Source organism: Girardinichthys multiradiatus, chromosome 13 (genome assembly GCF_021462225.1).
Source record: "Girardinichthys multiradiatus isolate DD_20200921_A chromosome 13, DD_fGirMul_XY1, whole genome shotgun sequence".
NCBI lineage: Eukaryota > Metazoa > Chordata > Actinopteri > Cyprinodontiformes > Goodeidae > Girardinichthys > Girardinichthys multiradiatus.
This window is the reverse complement of record NC_061806.1, coordinates 31881884-31906965: the sequence shown is the minus strand read 5'-3', so window position 1 is coordinate 31906965 and position 25082 is coordinate 31881884. Positions and strand designations below refer to the sequence as shown.

Here is a 25082-nt window from a genome sequence, read left to right as displayed (position 1 = left end):
GTTTTAATCTGCCAGCTAAAACAGAAAGTGGGTGTCTGACTACCTTCCACCACTCCAAACGTTTATTTACATTTTTAGCAAGCAAACTGTTACAGATAACTTCACAGAACTTAATTTCAGCAATCTGAACTGATTACTTAAACACTCAAACATTGGATAACGTCTGACAATTTGTGCGGCTTACAAAACTGTGACTCATCCACTGCCTCAGGCTGGTTACAATCTACATCTGTGTCTATTAAAGGATGTTACAAGATATATGTTATTTTAACATATATCTATTATAAAAATGTAAATATACACCAGTTTTATTCAAAACTGGTGTATATTTACCAACATTTCCAGCATTTAATCTTCCTCATTCAAGTTTTATAAATCTGTATGTATTTTTGGCTCATACTTGAGGGAGGGACTGTTTTGAACACACTATAACTTGATAAATTTACATTTACAGAAAAACACGGGAATAAAGCAAACATATGCTATCAACATGCTGGAATATACAGCAAAGGCGAAAAGAAGCAAGTCTTGTATTAATGATGACAATGCTACTATTGTTCTACATATCAAGATAAGAGCTTGCAAACAACATTTCTCTGTAGTGTATGCATATAGTCTAAGTGACAAAAACAGAGGAAAGGTTTGAAAGAAGTGTAACACATTTGGCCCACTAACAATCACAGATAAAAACAAAACATGATTTCAAAGTGCTTAATACTTTGGCATTACATAGAAAAATTTTGCAGATATTTACAGCTAAAGATTTAAAATGCTGTAGTCAATAACATTTTTACCATGATCAAGTATAGGTCAGTGCAAAAAAGCCTGACTTGGAGCTGAACTTTGACTGATTACAACAGTTTATTACCAAAGATATGTTTCAAAAACAAAGAAAAGAGGTAAGTAGAGGTTAAGAAAGTGCTATGTTAATTTGTTTTTACTTTATTACAACATAAATACCATTATAAAGTATAATCATTTGAAATATACCATCTGCTATTATTTACATGTACAAAAAGGAAAAAATCAAAAATGTATACTTTTAACACGAAATGGTGTAGAGTGCTACCATGGAGTGATACTCTTTCACTTCTTTAACTCCACTGAGCATATGCAACTGCGTAGGTGTTGGTGTGTCTGCCTTTGCTGTGGGGTTTGAGCTGGTTGGAAATAGGCAGGATAAGGTCTGGTAAATCCTAACATAAGCCACTAGTTGATCAGGAGACACTTGCTTCACAGTGCTGACACGTTGTGGGCCGGTTTACGTTGCTCTTAGGTGGCTTGAAGCTGAAGCATGTCACACTTGACATTGAACCATCTCAATGTTACGTAACAATCCTTCAGCAACGGTCAACTTAGAAACATGTTCAGTTCATTGTCGACAATAAGCATAATTTGTTACAACACTTTATTTTTTTTTAAAATCACAAACATTTATTTCTAGAAAAAGCCTGCATTATTTTCAATATGAAATACTATTATAATGTAACATTATTAAGTCATGCTTGGGTTGACCTTCAAAAAAACATATCCTAGCACAATAATAATCCTGCTGAGGAGCTGATGAGGCTTTTCCTGTCATTTTACTCTCTTTTCCACCCTCTTCATTGTTTGTGTTGATTGCAGTGAGCTCGTCAATAGCATCCAGCAACCTCAGTAGCTGTTCTGCTGAAAGGAAATCCAATTATGTGTGTTGAATCCATCAGAGCAGCCGCAGTCGTGACCATACAGGCAGTAAATCCAAAGCTCTGCGCTCTTGGGAGCTTTCAAAACTGTCCTGCTGAGAACATGGAAGTGAGGGCGTAGGAGGAGAAGGCAGAAAGATTATATTTTTTTCCACTCTCCATCCATTTTTGACACATGCATTTAATCATATAATCCTTCTGCTTTGCCTGTGGGAGTTCAGTGTTCCTCTTTAGTGGCAAGGCTCGAAAGGAAGCTCAGTCAGCCCTCCGTGAAGTTCCACTTGCTCTTCAGACCATGACATGATGTCACCAACAAGGTGGCCTCCACAAGTAGCTTGGGTGTGAATCTCATTGGCTGTCAAAACTCTGGACCAGAACTGGAGATCTGACAACTCTCCCAAGAAAGATTGAGTGATGTCATAGCGACCTCCCATTGTGTCCTGTGGTGTGGAGAGAAGGCACATGTACCAATAAGACCAAACAGAATCTCCAGACTGACAGTTCAATAGCAGTCATTATGAATGACTCACCTGCTCCTGACCCAAGATAAAAATCCCTCCTGGTGTTATGGGATGCCAGGCTGACAGGTTCTGCCCAGAACCTTTCTTCACTCCATCCTGATAAGCCTCCCAAACTCCATCACGTGTTGACCACGTCACACACACATGATGCCACTTTCCATCTGTCAAGGTTATTGGTAATGTCACCGCCTAAACACCCAGAAGAGTAGAGAAGGGTAGAACAATAGCAAAAAAAATAAAAAAATAAAAGAAATATTTAGACTGAAATTGAAGATTTTACAACAATGCCCCTCCCCAACCTAATGCTGTAGTCAGCAGGCTGAAATAAGGCTTTTTAACTTTGCTCTTACCTACAAAAACTGAAATGTAGTTATTTGGAATGTTATCTGTTATGAAAGACATGGAGAACCACAGAGCACCACCGATCCCTTTTAGCAGAAATCGGAACATCACTGCATTTATGTTTTGACTAAAAGCAATTAGGTAATTTTTACAATTTTGCTTTACATTTTTGCATAAATACCATGATATCATAATACTGAGAGCTCTAGCAAGATGAAACAAAGCTTAGCAAAGGGCTGCCCCTTCCCCACATGTTGCTGTGCATGGCTGGATTAAAACAGGTATCACACTTGCATATAAAAAGGTGTTTCTAGTGTTTGCAAATATATCTGTTATGAAAAACACAGACAGTCACAATGTTAAAACTATGGTATCACCACCCATTGCTCTTCTTATAGTAACATTGTTTTATCAGCCTAGTTAGCAAGACATAACAGTACCTGTTAGGCATCCTAGTAAATCTACAACTAATGGCAGCTTGTTATCCTTCCAGGGTTTTGGTATAAAGAGCACAATGGCAAAAACAGTTAATATTCTAAACAATAAGAAATTAAAAACTTTGTCTAAGTTTTATGTAAAACTTATACACATGTGTAAAGAACAGATAATTATTTACATATTCCAGGTACAAGGATTAATTCTTGGGTCCTTGTGTTTGGTTTACAGAAATATTCTTCTCATGGTCCTAAATAAAATCTGTTCCAAATTTTTAATTTAAGCATTATCTCCCATATAAAACTTTTATTCTTTCCAAGGTATGATATACAGGGGTTGGACAATGAAACTGAAACACCTGTCATTTTAGTGTGGGAGGTTTCATGGCTAAATTGGACCAGCCTGGTAGCCAGTCTTGATTGCGCGTTGCACCAGTAAGAGCAGAGTGTGAAGGTTCAATTAGCAGGGTAAGAGCACAGTTTTGCTCAAAATATTGAAATGCACACAACATTATGGGTGACATACCAGAGTTCAAAAGAGGACAAATTGTTGGTGCACGTCTTACTGGCGCATCTGTGACCAAGACAGCAAGTCTTTGTGATGTATCAAGAGCCACGGTATCCAGGGTAATGTCAGCATACCACCAAGAAGGACGAAGCACATCCAACAGGATTAACTGTGGACGCAAGAGGAAGCTGTCTGAAAGGGATGTTCGGGTGCTAACCCGGAATGTATCCAAAAACATAAAACCACGGCTGCCCAAATCACGGCAGAATTAAATGTGCACCTCAACTCTCCTGTTTCCACCAGAACTGTCCGTCAGGAGCTCCACAGGGTCAATATACACGGCCGGGCTGCTATAGCCAAACCTTTGGTCACTCATGCCAATGCCAAACGTCGGTTTCAAGGTTGCAAGGAGTGCAAATCTTGGGCTGTGGACAATGTGAAACATGTATCGTTCTCTGATGAGTCCACCTTTACTGTTTTCCCCACATCCGGGAGAGTTACGGTGTGGAGAAGCCCCAAGAAGCATACCACCCAGACTGTTGCATGCCCAGAGTGAAGCATGGGGGTGGATCAGTGATGGTTTGGGCTGCCATATCATGGCATTCCCTTGGCCCAATACTTGTGCTAGATGGGCACGTCACTGCCAAGGACTACCGAACCATTCTTGAGGACCATGTGCATCCAATGGTTGAAACATTGTATCCTGAAGGCGGTGCCGTGTATCAGGATGACTATACACCAATACACACAGCAAGACTGGTGAAAGATTGGTTTGATGAACATGAAAGGGAAGTTGAACATCTCCCATGGCCTGCACAGTCACCAGATCTAAATATTATTGAGCCACTTTGGGGTGTTTTGGAGAAGCGAGTCAAGAAGCATTTTCCTCCACCAGTATCACGTAGTGACTTGGCCACTATCCTGCAAGAAAAATGGCTTAAAATCCCTCTGACCCTTTTCTATCTGGGGGAGGGGTTTCGGAGGGGTCTGCATGGTTCGAGTGAGCGGGCTGGCCGGGGTTGGTCTCGGGGTGGACTGGTCTCGGCTTCCGAATGGGTTTTGGTTTTGGCTCTGTGGGCTCTCTTGCCTTTTGTGGGCCTCGGGGTGGGTCTTCTTGCGGGGCTGCTTCTGGCAGGTGTATGGGTGTCAGGCATGTTCTAGGACCTGGATGCTGTGGCTCTTCTTTTTGTGGGGGTGCACTTTCGCAGGGGGCTTTGTTTGTGGGGGGCTGGTGGGTGTGCATTTGCACAGTGTGAGTTTTGTGTGCAGCTTTTGGTTCGGGTGCTCTTTGCTGCATTCCGTCCTCCCCTGTATGGCGTGCTGTGGTGTTGGGGCGGTGGTCCTGTGCGTGGCGGCTCTGACCTCCGAGCGTGGGTACGGCAGGGTGGGCGTCGCTGGGCTCTGCGCTTGCATTAGGCTTCTCGGCCTCGTACTGGGGTGGGGTTTGCTCATTTGCTGGATGGTCCCTGGTGGGTTGTGTGTGTTTGGGGTTAGTGGTCTTCGTTGTGCCCCTACAAATACAGACAGATGTGTGGTGTTCCTGTTTTGCTGGCTTGGGGGGTCTGCGGTCTGGCTCGGCTCTATTGTTTTTGCTTGGCTGACCTGGATGTAGGTGGGTGTGCGTCTCTGGATGGGGGTGTGGCCTCCTTGCTGCATGTGCTGGGGCCTTTCTGTGGCACCCTTCGGCTTGCTGGGCTGGTGTCTTTCCCTTGGGCATGGTAGTGGGCGGGGGTGGTTCATCGTGGGGTCTGCTTGACTGCCTGGCAGTATAGGCATGTACCTATACTGGTACATTGGGGGGGTGGTGGGGGGGATGGGGACGTTGGTCCCGGTTTTCAGTTGGTTCTCGGGGCCTGTTACCTGTCCCTGGTCTTTTGCCTGGTAGATGTGCCTATGCCTCCCTTCTTTGTTGGGACTTGGCAAACGGGGGTGCTTATTTGGGTCAGCTGGGGAGCTGGCTCCCTGGGAGAGCGTTTTGCCCCCCAGTCCTTCCCTCCCCATCCCTGGACACCTCCCTCCGCCAGCTCCATCACATTACCACTCATGGAGGGCCTTCAGGTGCGGGTGCGCCATTGAAGTGCCACAGGGGTTTTCCTTCTCTGGGGTCCCATGGCAGCCTGTGCCCCAATTTTATTGTACAACTTAGACACTCTCACTTATAACATTTTCATGACATTCACATGTAGGGCCTTGGGGGTGGGCTCACTCAATGGCATCAATAGGGAGGATATCCTAGTAGCCTAACCTCTGGTGCCTGTGCTCACCTCTAAGGGTTTAATTGCATGTACACATTGAGGGTCAGAGTGGGGGTGGGGGTGGCAGACCCTCTTCCCCATCGTTCTCTCTTTTTAAATGCACGCTACAACAACATGCATCAACACCACATTTGAGCTGGCAGAGGCAGGCTTGGGGTCTTTTCACACCCCTGTTCGCCATTTCCCATTTCGGAGGCCGGGAGAGGGAGTGGGCCCTCTAGTCGGGTCTGAGGGGGGTTTGGGGGTCGGCTCTTGGGGATTGTCTGGTGCTGGGGCTGGCGTTTCGGCTCTCTCTCTCGGGATTGCTTGTGTAATCCCGGGGGGGGGGGGGGGGGGGGTGCCGGGCTCCGGTAGGGGGGACTTAGCCACATCCCATTGAGTATAGAGTATGCATGGGGAGTGTGAATGAGTGCATGACGTCCATTGTTGTTTGTCTTTACGTTGGGTGCGAGTGATTTTATGTGTATGCATGAGGGTGGGAGTGGGTGATTGTGACTGAGTGCCTGTTTTTTTTTTATGGGGGGCCTATTTCCTCCCCGCCACACTACCTGCCGGTGGTTGGAGTCTCTGCCCGCTGGTGTACTTGGGGTTCTCGGTGTCCGGGGCTGGGTGCTTTGGTGTGTGCTGGCTCACTCCCGGTGGCTGCTTGCCGGGGCCTGGCCCCCTGGGCTCTGTCGGGCCTCTGCTTGGGGGGTGGTGTGTCCCGAGGTCTTGGGTCTCTGGGTCCATGGCTGGATCTGCTCGGGCATGGACAGCTGCCGGCGGGCCTGTGCGTTCGTCGTTGCGACTCCCTGGGGCTTCTGCATTGTCGCTGCTGGGTGGCTCCCTTGGGACTCTCCACTGCTCTTCTCTGGGGGTGTTGCGGTAGTCCTGGCGGTGGTTGTCCTGGGGTTCCTGTGCTTTGGGGGGCCTTTGGATGTCTGTGGCTCGGATCTCCTCAGTGTCTGCCCGGGGACCACGGGGCAGGTCGGTGGGTCCTGAAACTCCCTATTGCATATTTTTGTGGAGAAACCTTGTATACAAAGCGCGTCCACACTCATACTCACAGGTGTTAAGCTTCAGGTGTTGACAGATACACAGATGTTTTATATCGGGCTGCACCTCTCACTAAGTACATTTTACATTCATAAATACCGTGTGCTATTTTGTTAAAAAAAAACAACAAAAAAAACACCTGCAGGTGTTTAAGCAAGCAGGGTGTAATCTTTTATTCTCTTCATCCTTCTTTCTCTCCTCCACTCTTTCCCTCTTTTCTCCCCTTTTTCCCTTTTGCCCTGTCTCTCTTTCTTTCAAGCTTCTGTTTTCCTTTTCATTTCAGTCTCCGTGTCTGTAACAATTGAAATATTCCCAAAGAAGTTTATAATAAAGTTTCTTTTATAAATATCAAGCAGAGCTTTAACGCATTTGCTGTGATGCTCCGCCTGTGAAAGTAAATCTGTTGGGCAATTTCTTGGCACTCAGAGAACAATTCTGAGCGATACTCTGCCGGACAGGACACGGTAAAAAAAAACAAAATCCCTCTGACAATTGTGCAGGACTTGTATATATCATTCCCAAGACGAATTGACACTGTATTCGCCGCAAAAGGAGGCCCTACACCATACTAATAAATTATTGTGGTCTAAAACCAGGTGTTTTTGTTTCATTGTCCAACCCCTGTAGCTACTTCATGTAAACATTAAAAAAATTATCTCAACTCAACAAAGTTCTTTGAAACCCTGCCAACTGAATAAATAGTTTTAAGTGGGTCATTGATTATTTAGATCATGGCTCTGCATGTGACTCACAGACAACAAACATGATAGTTTTATCTTCTTGGTCTCCCCTACAGACAATTAGGTCAGTCAGTACAATACTATAACAGGATTAATTGCTTTGCTCATTTGTCTGTTGAGATCACTTCATCCACTTCTGGGGCAAGGAAGGGACATAGCCAACCATCTGCTTTCCTTTCAAAGGGGAAAAAGGTATTTGCTTTTCAGAGAAAAAAGTTTAGGGGATTAGTAGAATAATTGAGTCTTGATGGGTCATCAATTTGTATGTAGGTTACTGTCAATTAAACCTAGAGATCCACAACCTTTATTTGTAAAAAAAAAAAATAGTACACAAATATACTTCCAACCCTCTCCTCCTAGATAAATCAAATCTTTGTATATTTTATTTAAATACAACTTCAAGAATACTGGACATAAGCAAGTTGATGTTTATGTTTAGATCAACAATGAAGCATTCTATGAGGAACAGCAAAAATATAGGTAGATAAATAGTGGGGCTGCACGGTGGCGCAGTTGGTAGCACTGTTGCCTTGCAGCAAGAAGGTCCTGGGTTTGATTCCCGACCGGGGGTCTTTCTGCATGGAGTTTGCATGTTCTCCCCGTGCATGCGTGGGTTCTCACCAGGTACTCCGGCTTCCTCCCACAGTCCAAAGACATGCCTGTTAGGTTAATTGGTAACTCTAAATTGCCCTTAGGTGTATGAATGAGTGTGTGCATGGTTGTTTGTGTGTTGCCCTGCGATGGACTGGCGACTTGTCCAGGGTGTACCCTGCCTCTTGCCCATAGACTGCTGGAGATAGGCACCAGCTCCCCCGCGACCCACTATGGAATAAGCGGTAGAAAATGACTGACTAAATAGTTAATTTAAATCTTTAGCTGGTGTTAAGGTTTAGACTGGGTGGTTTAGATAGCAATGACAATAATGCATTTGGATCTGTATAGTTTGTGCTGTCAGCCAACATTAAAGAAAAAAGCTTGCTAAGTAAATTAAAGTATATGCACTAATATAATATATAATGAAACCTGCATAGATGGGTATGCTGCTGCAAAACAGATCTGTAATCATATTACTAAGAACCAAAGACATACTGCAAAACATGTAAACATGTAGGATAATATATTTGAGCTGCTGAGTCTGCTAAATAAAATAAGGAAAAAGTACTGCACTTTGTTCAGGCAAGAAATTCAAATTGTAATGCTACAATTTGTAGGAATGTTTTGAAAGAATACCAGGTATTAGTTTGAGGTCCCAGTCAAGGCTTTTTTAAATAATTGCCATCTGACTGTGATTAAGTGTCAGAAGCACCCCTAGCATGTGGTAGCTTTTGTGTGGCCTTCTTTTAAATATCACTGGTTGCAGAACAGCCCTAAAGTACCTGCAAATTATTTAGTTGATCTAACAAATCTGGTTTTGTTGCAAATATTTAAGTATTTGTCAAGCTTTAAAATTACATTACTGGATGAAAATGGCAAGATGTCAGCATGTGCAAGATACTGTAACTGTATGCGTTGAGTCGATCTATCTTTTCAAAGCAAATGTTTCACATTACAGGTTTTTGCATATTGAAGCAAACCTGAAGAAACCGGGACAAAAAATGTTTGGCTGTCAGGGAAAATGGAGACTAGATCATCAATGGAACGTAAGTGGTATACAATACTAATTCATTTATTAAGTGCACTAACCATTTATGTCTCACGACCTTTATTACCATGAATTGATGCAACAATATTTCCAAATAAAACCTACCATCAATTTAAGTACTTTATAGTACATATAGTTGATTACTATTGTTGCTTTAAATGATAAAATGCTGTTGCTTAAATCATGTTAGTAACTTGCAAATTCAGGTAAGCTTGTTGTACAGGAAAAATGGTCTTTAAGAAGCTGTCTCTTCAGATGGTAATATCTTTATAACTAGGCACATTATAAACGTATTTTGTTTTACACTACTAGTATTTTAGTAAAATTATGAATAAATGTTGCTCTGTACTTAAACCACAAAGTTTGGGTGTATCAGTTTCTGCCAAATCTGATGGTCAATGTTTCAGTATTTGTGACCATATTACATTTCTTTCACCTTGTCGTTAATAAGCAGCTCCATGGGGTTGCTGCCCCATTCCATTAGCACCAGCTCATTTGCTTGTCCAGGAACAGCATAGGAAATGGGTGTTCCAAGGCCGGGACCTTCCCCTGGCTTCAGCCACAGACAGATGGTCAGGGCGAAGATCTCGTTGACCACTGACCGCTTCATTCTGGCATACATGTAGTTGGTCCTCATGGGAAATTCGAGCAGGAAAGCACTTGGACTCTTAAGCTTCTTGTGGTTTCCTGGTAAGTTTGAGAGAAAAGGCTGGATTTATTCCAAAGAAGCTAAAGATCAATCCCAGCTCTACACTTTTATTGAGAAAAAGAGCCCTTTGGCCTTTAGCAAGCTGGAGATTTATTGTGGAACTGTCTCCTATTTAAGCCAGTATCTTTAGTTCAGTTTTCACTGTTGCTGTCAGTTGCTAACTATAAAGGTTCAAGTATGTTCCATATTAAGAACAAGGTTCCTAAATTTAGGAACATAAAAGATAATCCTTACTGTTAGGAAGTGTAATCATTTATTAAATTAATAAAAAAATTAAGAGTTGATCTAGTCTGACGTTTCAATAACTACAAAGTACTTTTATTTTGCAATCCTGTAATAGAGTTTTATTTTTCTCTCATTTATCAATTTGTTGCAAACTCAAAAATAGGCTTAATTATAAACACTCACTGGATCTAGCTCAGCGTTTGCCAATTTGTACCCCATTGTGTCTATTTTCATGTCATCTCATCCAACATGTTGTACCCATAAACAAGTAAATTTTTCACTTGTATTTATACATTTGCATATTAGCTCATTTTTATTTGTGGTGAAGTGTTTTCATAGATAATAGAAGTAAATAGACATAAAATAGTCAAATGTCATATATTGTTTAATTTAATTGTATATTTTCTGAAAACTTTACAGTAGACCCTTTTCCATGGCTCAGATCCTCATTTGACTGTCACAAAATATTACAGATTATATACCCTGTTTAAAACAAAATAATTCCAAGCAGAATATAAACTTTGCTGGCTGTCTATTGGGTTCATATAAGAAATATTTTCAATCGATTTTGATGCTTATTATTTTCTTTAAAGAATAATATTTTGAGCACTGATTACATTGAAATGTAATTTTTTGATAACCCTACAGAGGACTGAAGAAACTTCTGAGTACATGTACAAGGATTGGTGAATGTTAACTCAAAAAATATAGCAGTTTAGGAAGGGAGACATGTTAGAAGTTAGAGAGGATTCTGATCATTTCAACTGTGTCATACTTTTTTTCCCACAGTTCCACAGACTCCACTAAATAAAGTCTATCAGCAACACGTCCCTTATAGTTATTTCTGGTTTTATCAGCAGTTCTGCTTGAGTGTGAAGTATGGATTCAAAGGTAAACTCCATGACATTTGAGTATTTTTTGTTAAAATATATCTGAATAAATTCTCAAAATACTTAACTACCAATTGCAGTTGAATGATATGCATTGGTTAGTACAAAAATTTAACATGTATGTGCATGTTTGCTTACCATGGTCATTGCTGTGATGTAGTTGGCTGAGAACTGTTTCCAGCTTGCTGTGTCCAGACCCCTGTAGACTTGTTTCCTTGCTACTAGTGTAAGGAAGGCGCCTTGGAGGATTCTCCCCTGGATGATGAAGTTCATGGTTCTCAGTCCCATGGTGGTTGCCATGGTGGTCATCATGGTGGTCATCATGATGTCCAGGTTCATGGAAATTATTATGGTGATTATCATAATAACGTGTTCCATGATGGTCATCATGGTGGTCATTGTGATGGTCATTGTGGTGGCTGTTGTGATGGTCTTCATGATGACCAGAGTGAAGACCATGATGCCAGTTGTAGTGGGGGTCATAATGGCGATTATGATGGTTGCTGTGATGGTTGTATCTATGGCTACCATGGTGGCTGCTGTGATGGTCTTCATGATGAGCAGTGCCATGGTGGTTACCAGGAAGATCGTCGCTATGGCCACCATGATGATTAGAATGGTGGTTGTCATAGTGGCTGCTGCTGCTGTGGTCATCATCATGCGAGTCATCATGGTGATCAGCATGGTGGTCATGGTGATCTCTGTAGTTGTGTAACTGTTCTTCAAGAGCATTGATCTTTCGCTGGAGGAGTTCTCTCAGGGAGCTTGAGTAGGAACTGGAGGAGTTTCTTGCCTGGAGATAAAAATGTATATCATAAAAAGCTCTAGCAGCCTCCAAATTAAAGTGCAGTCTTAATCTGAGCAATCAAATTGAGTTTTAAATATAATTTTCATCCTTACTGCATTTAATTTTGTAATGGAGTTGCAAAGTGTTGCAAAACATTTTCAAATTGCAAGAAGTTTCAACCCCTCCCTTTTGTTGCTTCTATTCCCTCTCCCCCCTTGCTTGTTCTCATCTTCCTCACCAGCAAATCCGACTTTGTTTCCTGCCAACACACGCCACAATTAGCAGCCTTATCAAGACGGATGAAGCTAATTGAAGGTGAGGCTGGCTAGCGCCCTTCGGTGTATGACCAGGTGTAGACATCTTGATAGAGGAGGGAGTGAGACAGGTTAAATCCTGGCACCAACTATGTTTGAACCAGCACCTTCTGGGGAGATCGAATGAGATTTCTAACAGTACATTCTCCAAGTGCAGTCTGAGACCACCTGCACACTAAATTAGGCTTCCCAGTCTAGTGCACCAGCACAATTATATAGAGGGGTTTCATGACTGACTAAGATGAAGTAAAAATAGAAAAGACTCGCAATGCAGTTTTCTCTAAATTCATGAACATTTCTGCCCATCAATTTCAGAAGATTGGATAAACATGCAGCTACTTTTGCATGAGGTGGCAGAAAAATAGAATATTATTTTTGTCTTTGTGCCTATTTTCTAAATTAGGAGGAAAAGCAAATTCAGGTTTAGAATCATTAAAGCTTCCTAGTTTTGTGTATTTTTTTTGCCAGTTTTCTAAAGAAAATAGGTAGCATTCATAATCAATTCAACAGCATTTATATCCCATTCACTTTAACTACACTTGGAATAAAAATGCTACATAATAATATCCAAGTGTCAGATTTTTGTAGAAGGCAAACACATAAAGAAATCCTTCAACAATTTGCCATAACCGCAAAATTGTTTTAAAAAATACCTAATTTATCTTTGTGATTTGGTTCCATCTGTGCAGTTGTGGAACCGGATTTGTCTTGTTCTGGTTCACCATTGGCAGTGGGCTATTCCAGGTTTCACAAAACCACAACACACCACTGAAAGGGTGCCAGGTGATCACAGGTTGATGATGTTTTTACAGTTTTAATAATTTATTTTTCCACTATTTTGATAGGAATGCCAATAGCATGAGACATCCCAAGGAGACTCGGGTTGTTTTTCACACCTTTGTGTTTAGAGTAAACAAACTAATAATCTTCTCTGTAAATCATGAGGCCCTGTGCAACTTCCAAGACATCTTCTCAAAATCTTTTTGGTATACTTCTGGGATAATGTTGCCCGACATAGTAACCAGAAACACCCTGGTGATATGATCATATTATCTGTGTTTTATACTAGCTCGAAACACAGCATCTACTTCCGGTATTTACACTTGGTACTCTCTCCCCAGACTCATCTGATCAATAAACAGACTAATGCGATTTGCAGTGATCCAAAGGTTTCTGGCACAACTTCATCGACTCCAAAGGTGTCCGTCAAACATTCCAGGAGAAGTAAAAAATCTATTCAATTCAGTTTATTTATATGGCCCCAATTCACAACACATGTCGTCTCAAGGCAATCTGGTGAGGTGAAGACTCCAGCAACATTTGAAGTACTGGGGAGCAACTTAATTAGTAGACCAAGGCATTTCAGCTTGTGGCCTTCATCAGGGTGATGATGGCCACAACCCACAGACCTCTGTGAAGGATTTGTGAAAGTCCAGGGTGACCGCTGAAACTAGGCAGCAATCCTTCTTTATTCTATTGTTTTGTCAGACAAATAAGATCCTCCAAATTGTTTTGTAAGTGGATCCAAAGGTTACCAAATGTCATTAATGGGTTGACGATGTCTTGCACTACCACTAAATTTCAGTCTCAGTCTCATCAAAACCTTCATGACCCTTGTTCTAATTTCCTCACACTTGAGACACACACAGACATGTTAAGCACTTTGAAAAGCAAGCCGCACACAAGTACCTGGAAATGCAAAGTTTCAGTTTCCGAGTCTTCAAACTATGACAGGAAAATTTTGACGACATTACAGTAACAGTTTAAGGTCAGTGTCAACATGGAAAAAAACTGCAATTCATTTTACTTCACTCACTTGCAAGTTCTCCAGTCTCTCTTTCAATGTCTGTAGTGTCTTTCCAGTCTGTTCTGGGGAAAAAGAGCTCTGCTTGCTATATGACAAGCCTGTCCTGTGGTGGAGGTCCGACCTGTGGCTGTCATGGGAGGAGTGATGATCACTGCCATGATGTCCTGTGGGCCCATGGTGCAATGATGATGGCCCATGATGGCTGCCATGATGTCCATGGTGCTCATCATGGTGGCTGTTATGGTTGTCAAGATGGCTGCTATGCTGGGTGTCATGATGCGTGTCATGGTGTTTTTTGTGGTTTTGATGTTGACCAATGCTATGGTGACTGCCAAAACCTTCACACAAGGTAAGTTTGGCAGTCAGCTCTCTGATGGTCTCCCGCTGATCCAGGATTGTTTCCTTCTGCCTTACAAGGCTCTCACGAAGGTGCAAAATTGTGGCCTTTGCCTCATCTGACATTGCGCCACGATGGCTCCCACCACTGTGGTCATTCCCATGACTGCTACTGCTCGGTCCATGGGGCACAGAGGGTGGTGAATAACAGCTAGGGTCTGCTTCTGGGGGAATGGGAGTACAGACAAATTTGGGACTAATTCCATAGTCATATTCTATGGTGCCCACAGCAGCAGCACATGACAGAAAGTAATAAAAAATCAAAGAGTGTAATGTAAAAAGAGGGAGGATTAAACTTAGAGGTGGTCCAAACCTTTGCTCATACCTTACAGGTGAAGGCATGAGGCTCAGTGGGCTGTTGTCTCCAGCCATGCTTTGTTATAATGAAAATAGTTCCTTGATAAATTACAATTTTCCCAAGAATTAGCTTTATTTTGAGGAACACCATGAATGGAGGTCATTTGTGTTGGATGTAAGTGTTTCGGGGCATATCATAAGTAACACAAACTCCAAGAGAAAAGAAAGTATTCCAGGAATGAACAAAAGTCACTTATCTTTTTGCCTTAAAGCGAACCTCTTTGAATCAGACAAATTTCCTTGGCTTCATGGCAAGTTAACAGGCTGTGAGAGTTTGGCTGATGTATCGTGAAAGGTTCTTCCACCCACTCGAGGGTGAGTTGCTGGACCAGTACCAGGAAAGTGATCAGTCTTGGATCCAAGGATATCCTGTGCTTGTTGGCTAAGTGTAATCCATTTAACTTCAACTTCTAAACATCCATCAGATCCTGGAGCAACATTTCCTGTTGCACAGACAGAAAAAAGAGGTGAGAAAAAAACAAGTCTGGGCAAATAAAGACATTGAAACAAAATTATTAACCGATAGAACTGTTAAACATTATTTGACACTTTAGTGGTATTACATTTCATCAATGATGACAAAACAAACTATCATTAAATCTGTCACAAATTAGGGAAATTATATATAAGAAGGACATCTGGCCAATGAGTGAATAAAACCAAAAAAAAAAGACATACAGATATATTGAAAGAAAACAGGAAATTAAGTTGAGCAGTCTTCAGTTATTACATATGTCCCTCAGTCCTGGGGCCATCTTCATTTGAGGACAACTGAATTCACAAAAAGCTGTTGTTGTCAATAAATAGTTTTTTAATATATTTCTTTTCATATTAATGTTTATAATAGGAAACTGTTAATATCTAGTTTGAACTCCAAATATCAAAATTTGACTGTCAAATGTTTACTTTAGTTCCTAACTAGTCAATTAGCTTGCAAAAAACTCAGTTTTCCTAAATATACATTGGAGCAAATTAGAAAAAAATCTTTGTTTAAGCCACAAAGACCAACATTAAAACCAATCAAATCCTTACACATTTGTGGAGATAGGACTGTTTTATATCCAATTAAGAAGGAAAGACATTTAAGATATTAACACCACAGCAAAATTTGGGTAAGCCCTAATGCATTTTTATATTCTTGTAGAAAATAAAAGTGGGATAAATAGTGTGTAATCTCTAAAACAGCATGAGGATCCCTGTTGGGTTGGCCAGAGAGCGTGATGCAAAGCCAAGAAGGAAGGTTGCAGAACATATAAGCTGTTGTTCCTTCTAAGCTCCTTATTCTCATAGCCTATCACCAGTTTAAATACCCACTGAGACCATGAACATTTGAGTCTGATGTAGTGCCCTTCATGTGACTTTGAAAAAAATGCTTTTGAACAACAAACAAACAAAATCAGCCCATTATTTTTGCTATTGTGTTAATTTATGATTTTTGATCAGACATTGCTTGACAATTTAAACAGTTAACAGTTACATTTTACCATGACATGTTAAGTATGGTCATCATAATACTTAAAAAAACAAAAAAAACTTCAGGGTGGATTATTTACTGCTTCAGTAAATACACAGTACATCCTCAGGCAAAAGACTCCTGTTTTTTCCTTTTTGACTGTGTCCATAGCAATATCTTGAATTACATACTGCTGGTGCTAGCAGCTAAACATCCTTTCATGCAGGTGATGAAATGGTAGACCTGCTGCCTAAACTGCCTGTCCTAAATGTGTAGCACAACTATGAGCTAAAACCTGAAATGGCAATGGCAACAGTGGACAATATTTTGGTTGGTTACCATGGATACCCTGGACACAAGCATTGCTATCCAAGGAGTCATGGAGATTTCTTAGGCAATTCCTAAGAAATGTATTTTGCTGCATAAGAAATTACAAATAAACAACCTCTAACTTGTGTCATTCACCTTGTTGTTGACCAGGTAGAAGCATGACTTATCTTGTCTTCTTTAGACGGTACTTTGGTTACCTCTGAATAAGCAATACAAAGATTCAATAACAAGATGAGGGGAGTCAACCTGACAACAAGCTTTGCTGTCTGATACTTAGAGACAACATTAGTGGAGCTTTACAGACATGATACTTCTCAATGACACGTGGCAACACACACATGTCTAACAAGCAAAGATCCATTCGTTGTTTTTACAAGACATACATTATGCCATTTGCCAGAAAACACAAACTAATCCACTCAATGTAGGATTTTATGAAGCAAATATCGACTTAAAGGGGAGGTAAAATAATAATAATAGAACTGAAATAGAACTGAAATTAAATTGCTGAGATATATATATATATATATATATATATATATATATATATATATATATATACACACACACTGTATATACATGACTTTTACATAAGTACAATTTTCACTGTCTGGTGATCTGCCCAGGGTGTAGATATATATATATATATATATATATATATATGTATATTATACTGATGACGCAAGCAAACTTTTTTCTATCTGTGTCTAAAAATTAATACTACGGCTTCGGTATGTGTGAATGTACCTACCCTTAAGTTTAGAATGTACTGAAAGTGGCTAAAGTTATGCTTTTAAAAATGTATGATCATCATTTTCAAGTGGGTTTTTGTGAATATTTGCCCTGTAAGGTATTTAAATGGGAAGTAGTTATTGACAGAACAATCTTTGTGCCATACTGAATAAATGAAAGGTTGGGAGGTTAACAAAGTTGACATTTAGACAGCTTTGACTTTGAACAATGAAGTCATCTTTCCCAGGCTTGTTGGAAAAGTTGTGATGCCATGGAAAGCTAGGGGTCCGCTGATTGGATTGAAATACCATTTAACAAATATAGCAATACAGGTCTAGCAAAACAAAAGATGTAGCAAAACAAAACGTTTCAAGCAGCATAGTACTCAGGTTTCTCTTTCAAGCTTTCTCCAGAAGCTCTGACAGAAATTTAGAGTCATCAATAAGGTTTGTAAAAAATATTTTTTCTGTTTTAACTTCAGTTCCAAAAAAATAAGCAATTTCCATTTTCTTCTCACTTTATAATTTTAAAATACTTTTAGTCATCTGTGAAGTTTTGAACTATACCCTGATTTATTGTTGATTTTGTTAAATGAAGGGATGTTCAGAAGCTAAGGCAGATGACTTGAAAAATTGTAAACAGTGATGTAGAGAAATAACTAAAAAATCTGAGGGTTGATTTTTCTCGATCATTTACACAATTGATGTCATAAGAGCAGGCCTGTCACGCTAGTCAACAGGTGGACTTCACACCTGAATAAAGGCTAGATCATCTTCACAATTTATTTGGCCTCTTTAAGCTGTCTCCAGCAAGTGAAGCGGAGTCAAGCTAAGGTCTCAGTGCAACACGTGGCTTCAAGCCCATCAGCGATGCCCTGATCCAAGAACTCAAGTAATCAGTGAAATACATAACAGGTAAATAAAATGTATTTAAGTTGGTAGGCTATAATTTATATATTTACTGTTGCTATTTTGTAAAACCAATAAGTAATAACAATGAAAATAATTAAATGAAATAAAACTCCCTTTTTTCACAGTAATGTTGTACCAATGGTACTTTTTGGCATTATAGTTGCCTACTTAGGATTGTAAATAATCTTTTTAGCTTTTCTTACCGATACATTATTGGCAAAATCTTTTTGGTACATAACACAACAACAAACTTCTTTAAGAAAGAAACAAAAAATTGTCTTACATGCATGTACCTGCAGTTTGAAGTCCCTGAGCTGGTAAGTCCATTGAGTGCACTGATCAGCTTGAGGAGGATTGGCTTTAGGTGGATAATTTTAACTCTCTCTCTCTCTCTCTCTCCCCTTCTCTCTTATCGATGCAGAGGACCATGGGGTTATAGCACTCTGTTATGAAAAGGGGAAACATACTGTGCAATGTGTTTTGAAGACCTTGGGATGGATCAAACTCTTTGGGTCTATGAAATATTATAATCTGTGTGTCTGTGCATTTTATTTATATTATTTTGGATTATTGTGTTGTTAAAAGAATAGGATAGAATAGAACAGAATTGAATAGAATATCTATAAAGTACTAATGACTCATAGCACATTTAGGTTCTTTTGCTAATTGTTTATTCTTGTTTTTTTTAGTTTGTTTTTGGACAACTTTGGTGAGCGTTGCTTTCTGCTTTATTTTGTGTCTGTTCCCATTCATTGCCTTATTTTACACCTCTGTTAGTTACATTTTTGCTTTCCATCTTTGTTTGGGTTATTTACTTTTATGTTTGCTTGTTTTTTTTTATCTTCATAAGAAATACTTATTTCATGAAAGACATTTTGATTTGAAATTTTAAGATTAGTTTGGATATAATAATGTGGGCTGCATTCTATTTCTCCACCTGTATATTATTCTATATGTATATATATATAATATACAGGTATATTATTCTACCTGTATATACCTGCATTCTATTTCTCCACCTGTGTATTAAAGTTATCAATACAACATGACCAAAAAAAAACCTTGAGCAGAATGTGGCTCCCAATAATGGGCTTAAGCTGGTCCTACTCATTTTAAGTTAGAATGCGTGCTGTGACAACTAATACATTGCATCCCTTGCTTGTACATTTTCCAGGCAGTGTGTTCTCTTCATCAGTATTAAGTAAAACAAGTTTATTTAACTTACCATAGTCTGCTGTGATCCTGTAATTTCAATGTGGAAAAAAAAACTTGCAAGTATGTTAATGTATTGCAACAGCATGCCAAAATTTTGGTCAAGGAGAAACTGTTTTCATTAAGGAATAAAGTCATTAATTAATTTAAATTGTTGGTCAATTCTTTATCACTAAACTTTAACCGGCTGAGAAAAAGGTTTTGCCCCATTACAGATTTCTTCTCTTTGCTTGTTTGTCACACTTTAATGCTTCAGGTCATCAAACGAATTTTAAAATCAAAGATAACCTGGCCAAACACAAAAAGCAATTTTCAATCACATATAATATAAAAGTAGCAAAGCACAGCACAGCAGAAAAAGAAAAAGAATACCATACAAGGTGTTAAACAACTTGGGGGGGGGAGTGTGATGGTCTGGGCAGGGCCGGTTCTTGGCATAGACCACATAGGAGGTTTTTTAGAGCGTCAACTTCACAAGGAAGCGCTGCTGTGACAACTCCGAAAAGAAGAAAACATAGAATGAAATAAATAAAAGCAATGAAGTGCAGCCCTGACCGGCACTCTCTTCTCATGCTCTGTATTGAAAATAAAAATTCAGGAAATATAAACAACCCCTTCCCCTACACCCTGTTGTTCCTCTGTCTGATGGACCTCCCACTGCTGTCAATCAAGTGGGCCAAAATGGAAAAATGAGTATATCTACCGGTGAGCCACAATCAGCTGATCCAATAGAAGAGGGTAAAGAAATGTTTAAATGAATTAGTTCATTTTTAAATGAATTTACAGAGTCTCTAAAAGTCCTTTCTAACATGTTCCTTAAGTTAAAGTTGATCTAAATAATGTTTTAGAAAACCAACTGTATCAGTTATTAAAAACTACAAAACACATTTATATTATTATGCTAAAAGTTGTGCAATAAAATATTTTTGATGGTAAATATAGTTTACACAAGGAACACAGACTTGTAATATACTTTACCTTCTATACCTTTAACAAAACATACTCAATCCATGAAATACAGTCACCAGGTCCACACAGAGATCACTCCAATTACCCTGGCTTCTAAAGTCTCTTTGATGAAAAGAGCTAGAGCCATTAGCTTTTGTTCAATCCACTGCTGTATTAAACAGGCCCACCTACATGCAGCATTGTGCGTCACCGGATGTGTTTAGGCAGAAGAGTTGCAGTGGAAAGTCCCACTTAAATGATTGGCTCATGTCAAGCTGACTAATAGTGCTAATTAGTGCGCACAAAACAAAACAACAAAGACCTGTTAAAGTAACAATGTGCTACTATTTATGAAGCAGAGTTAAATCTATCAATGATTTCTGACTATGCAGCCCAGACTAGACTGTAAACCTACTGCAGGGTCACAGGCTTTTGGCATCACATAACATCAGGAATTACTGGATGTTGGAGTTCATTATTCAACAGAATTTATTCCAGGTCATGTTTACAAATTAAATAATCATTGTTCATTGATTTAAATTTCTAAATGACCTTGCAAACGTTTACCTATCTACTAGATAAAGATTTATTTTATCCAACATCTTTTGGATATATTGAAAAAATATTTTCCAGGGAGTTTTGTCTAAAAGTAAATATTCAGGTAAAGGGTCTGTTGAGTAGCCATATTAGAAGTGTAGGAGAAAGTTTGAAACTGTAAAAAAAAAAAAACCCAAAAAAACAATCTAATACTGAATGCTTAAAACAGGGGCAGTTCTATTTGAAAATCCATTGCTTTTGCAATGGTTGTCTTCAAAAGAAAAACATGCTGCCACTATCACTTTGCATTACAGTATCCTCAGAGTACTGCCAAAGTTGTTTGTTAAATTATCAATTCAAGAATTCAATTAAATTTAACAAAATGTATTTATATTGCACTATTTTCCCAAAAAAAAAAGATCCAATTAATTTACAAAAATATATATAGCCAAAGGGTGCGTAATTCCGGTCCTCAAAAGCTACAATCCTGTCTCTTTTAGATGTATCCCTTCTCCAACATGGCATTGTTACTTTCACAATTAAATGGCCTGGTAATGAGCCTTTAATTTGATTCAGGTGTATTTGAGACTGGATGCATCTATATACATTTCGTTCTAGTTATAAAACAATGTAGCCCAGTTTAGTTCATTATGCCAACTGGTAAAAAGCCAACTGCAGTGAATGATTAACTTTGCAACAATTCCTTCACCGGAATGAGCATGTAGTCATTAGCTTTGCAGCAATACCTCATAATGAGCATTCATGTGGTGACAGTGGACAAGTGCTCCATTAACAGAAGGACCATAATAAGTGACAGAGAAAAAAGCATATAACAAAACAAATGAGACAATCCTACCTTTGTTCACCAAATGCTTTGGTGTAAATAATACACGGCAGGGTTTACACTGAAACAGGATGTGTTAACAGGGCCGCACAGGTTAGTGTTGGATCATATTGTTCCACCACAGTGGGATATCTCCCTCATACCTTACTGGCTTGCACACTTGAACATGTAGGTGGAGAGTGGCAGTGGTAGTGGGAACAAATGTGTGGAAAAAAAGTGAATGTAGAGAAAGCGAGAACAAACTAAAACAGGGTATTCTGAAAGCACTGAGTTATTTTCTGTACCTGCATGTGGGTGAAGAGTAATCTTCATATTTACTTATTATCTTTGAAGGTTTCCTGCTTGAAATGTTTGGCATTGTTGGCTTTGCAAAAATCTTTTTATTTCTGTTGGAGCAGAACAATTACCAAGTCAGTGTTTACAATTAATCCAGATTTGGAAAGAATCACAATACGATTAATTGCACAGTAAGGTAAAAACCAAGGTTAAACAAAATAATGTTACTAGGATCTGATTTTTGACTCTCATGAAATAAATATTTCTGTGAATGTAGTTAGCACTGTTTGGTTTCACACGCTCCATGGGATAGGTCTGGGTCACATGCTGGTCCCCAGAAAACATTTCAGCCTATATACAAGTCTGGGCTATAAAGTAAGTATGTTTCTTAATCCTGTTAGGTTGAACTCATAACCCTCTGCCAGGCTAAATCCAGGTCTTTTCCCTGCTCTGACCTGTGTTATAGCAGCATGAGAGCCAGCCAACCGTCAAATGTTTTTATTAGACCTTTAGATTAAGTCATGGTACCAATGGCCAGTGTGGTGCCTAAATTATAAAAAAGCTGTCTGGTGGTGTTAGTCACTTTTAAATCAAGGTTATTTTTGAAATCAGATTTGATTTAGAATAATCACACACAGTGCCTTGCAAAAGTCACTATACATTTTGAACATTTTCATATTTTGTTACTTTAAAACTCTAATTAATTTTATTGGGATTTTATGTGATAGCCCAACACAGAGCACATAATAAAAAAAGGAAAGGGATGGATGAAAGTGTGGAATGCATTTGCATTAGCACCTTTTGCTCTGACACCTCTAAATAAAATCCAGTAAAACCAACTGCTTTCAGAGCTAATGTAATCAGCAAATTGAGTCAATCTTGTGTTATTTTAGGATGGTTCCTGTCACAGATGCTCTGATTGCTCTTTAGAACCTGTTTTTTCAGCTCTAATAACTCAGCTCTATTTCTCTATAATTGTCAAACACACCATAGCTTTCAATATGGCAAAATATCAAAAGCATATTCACAGACTAATTTAACAAAATTGCTGGTATATCTATCAAACATTCTAGATTACTTGCTACTTTCTCAGAAGAAGTGGAAACAGGGAAGTCTACTGGTGAGTACTGGTGAGTACTCCAGACCCATAGAAAAACCTCTCTGTATTTAACAAAGACACTGAAAACCAGGGGTGTGTGCTGTAGATCACCTGTGGTTCCAAGGATCCACGCTTTCTTTAGGACCTTGTTCTCATACATAGACAGTGTTCGAAAGAAGGCCCAGCAGAGACTGCACTTCCTGGTCTACTCAAAAAGATCCCTCCCTCCATCCGTCCATTGTGCAGTTCGTAGGGTGGACTGGCAGTTGGTATGGGTGGACTGGCAGGTGTGTCCCACAGCTGTAGATCATCAACACTAATCAGGAGAAGCATAGAGGAGCAGACTCCCTGAGGCAGACTCCCACGCATCAATACTCTGCTTTTTCACACATTGGATTGTTGGAGAAAACCTTTCGAGTGCGAGTGCTCTTCCGTAAATCTCCTCACTGCTCCTCAGACTGACCTCCTGATCTCAGCTACTCAGATCCCTCTGTGGCTCATTCAGCTGCCTGTCCGACACCATTCCTGGAAGACAGAACAACGGAGACAACGTTACCTGCACATCGTTCACCACCAATAGCCAAACTCGGATGCTGTGGCTTTTCCCAAGTCCTCCTGAAGCACCTCCTTTATCCACATAAGTAAGAACTCTCCCAATACATATTTAATCCTTATTCAACTTAACACTCTGCAAAATAATAACAACTTACCTCTCCCCCACAGTGCCGAACTGGAACCCTGTTGGAAAATCATTATTTTGGACACTGTCTTCAATCAACATTTGAACCTTTCATTTCATGCCCATAATTGTTGCCAGAACCAGAGTCCAATTCATAACTAACATGACATACTACATATTTGCAAAAAACACAACTTTTATTTTCATGTATTATTTTTTGAACATTCATTGAGATAAAAAAATCCTTGACAATTCGTTCGACACGCACCTATGCATAAACATTACCACAATCTACACGTGAAAATAATGAAGAAAAAAATAGCTGGGTTGTTCAGAGTATGATAAATGGAACAGTAGAAACAAAACATTTAAGTCTTTCCTTTTAAATAGGAGATGGCTGAAGATAATTTTTGCAAATAAAGGTACTTACTTAGTCTCAGAGTTCAATTCAATTCAGTTTATTTATATAGCGCCAATTCACAACACATGTTGTTTCAAGGCACTTCATAACAGTAAGGTACATACATACCAATTAGTCCTAACCATTGAACAGTGCAGTCAAAGTTAGTTATTTATTCAAATTGGATAAAACGTTTTTCTGTCTAAGGAAACCCAGCAGATTGCATCCAGTCAGTGACTTGCAGCATTCCCTCCTCCTAGATGAGCATGTAGAGACAGTGGACAGTCACTGGCGTTGACTTTGCAGCAATCCCTCATACTGAGCATGCATGTAGTGACAGTGGAGAGGAAAAACTCCCTTTTAACAGGAAGAAACCTCCAGCAGAACCAGGCTCAGTGTGAGCGGCCATCTGCCATGACGGACTGGGGGTTAGAGAGAACAGAGCAGAGACACAAAGAGAACAAAGAAGCACTGATCCAGGAGTCCTTTCTATGGGAAGGAAAAGTAAATCTTAATGGATGTAGCTCCTTTAGTCGTTTCACCAAGAAAGAAAGAACAGATAAACTCTGAGCCAGTTTTCAAGGTTAGAGTCTGAAAAAGAGCACATATAATTAGTTACAGTAAAGCTCAGTCAAACGCCATGTCTAGGAGAGAGAAAGGGTTAAACACTAAAAGACAAGGCCATGTGGATCATCGGTAGAAGGTGAGCATTAAGTTGTTGCCAGCAGAAGCTTGGACGATTCCCCTCTCCAGAAAGGTGTCACAGGTAGACACAGAGCCAGGCTAGGTGTAGCTGGCATCCATACAATAGTTGTGACAGTCACATGTGTTTTACAGTGAATATTCAAGTACCATTTTCCTGCACTTGCTTGAGCAAAACAATCACACTTTTAATCTTCCTTTGAGGTCTGAACAGTTTTATTGTGGTGGCTGGACTGCTTTTGCATGCACGCATGGACATATGCAAAGAGCCATTAAAAGTCAGACAAAACTCATCTTAAAGTTCCAAGATGT

The 25082-nt window shown here is 39.7% G+C and overlaps 1 protein-coding gene across 2 annotated transcripts in view; it reads right to left on the bottom strand.

Moving 5' to 3' along the window:
* Positions 1-40: 40 nt before the first annotated feature.
* The window catches only part of LOC124879021 (neuronal pentraxin-1-like), a 35513-nt gene continuing 10471 nt past the window's right edge, over positions 41-25082 (bottom strand). The window contains exons 2-10 of one of the 2 annotated variants that reach the window (XM_047383279.1): positions 23453-23514; positions 23101-23305; positions 18357-18516; positions 16566-16629; positions 13904-15090; positions 11125-11779; positions 9599-9849; positions 2216-2395; positions 41-2125 (exon numbers count right to left, since the gene is read on the bottom strand). In XM_047383279.1, the coding sequence (XP_047239235.1) occupies positions 1916-2125; positions 2216-2395; positions 9599-9849; positions 11125-11779; positions 13904-14662 (2055 nt within the window). In that variant the 5' untranslated portion in view covers positions 14663-15090; positions 16566-16629; positions 18357-18516; positions 23101-23305; positions 23453-23514 and the 3' untranslated portion in view covers positions 41-1915. The remainder of the gene's footprint in view (positions 2126-2215; positions 2396-9598; positions 9850-11124; positions 11780-13903; positions 15091-16565; positions 16630-18356; positions 18517-23100; positions 23306-23452; positions 23515-25082) is intronic. The other variant, XM_047383278.1, reaches the window with a different exon arrangement.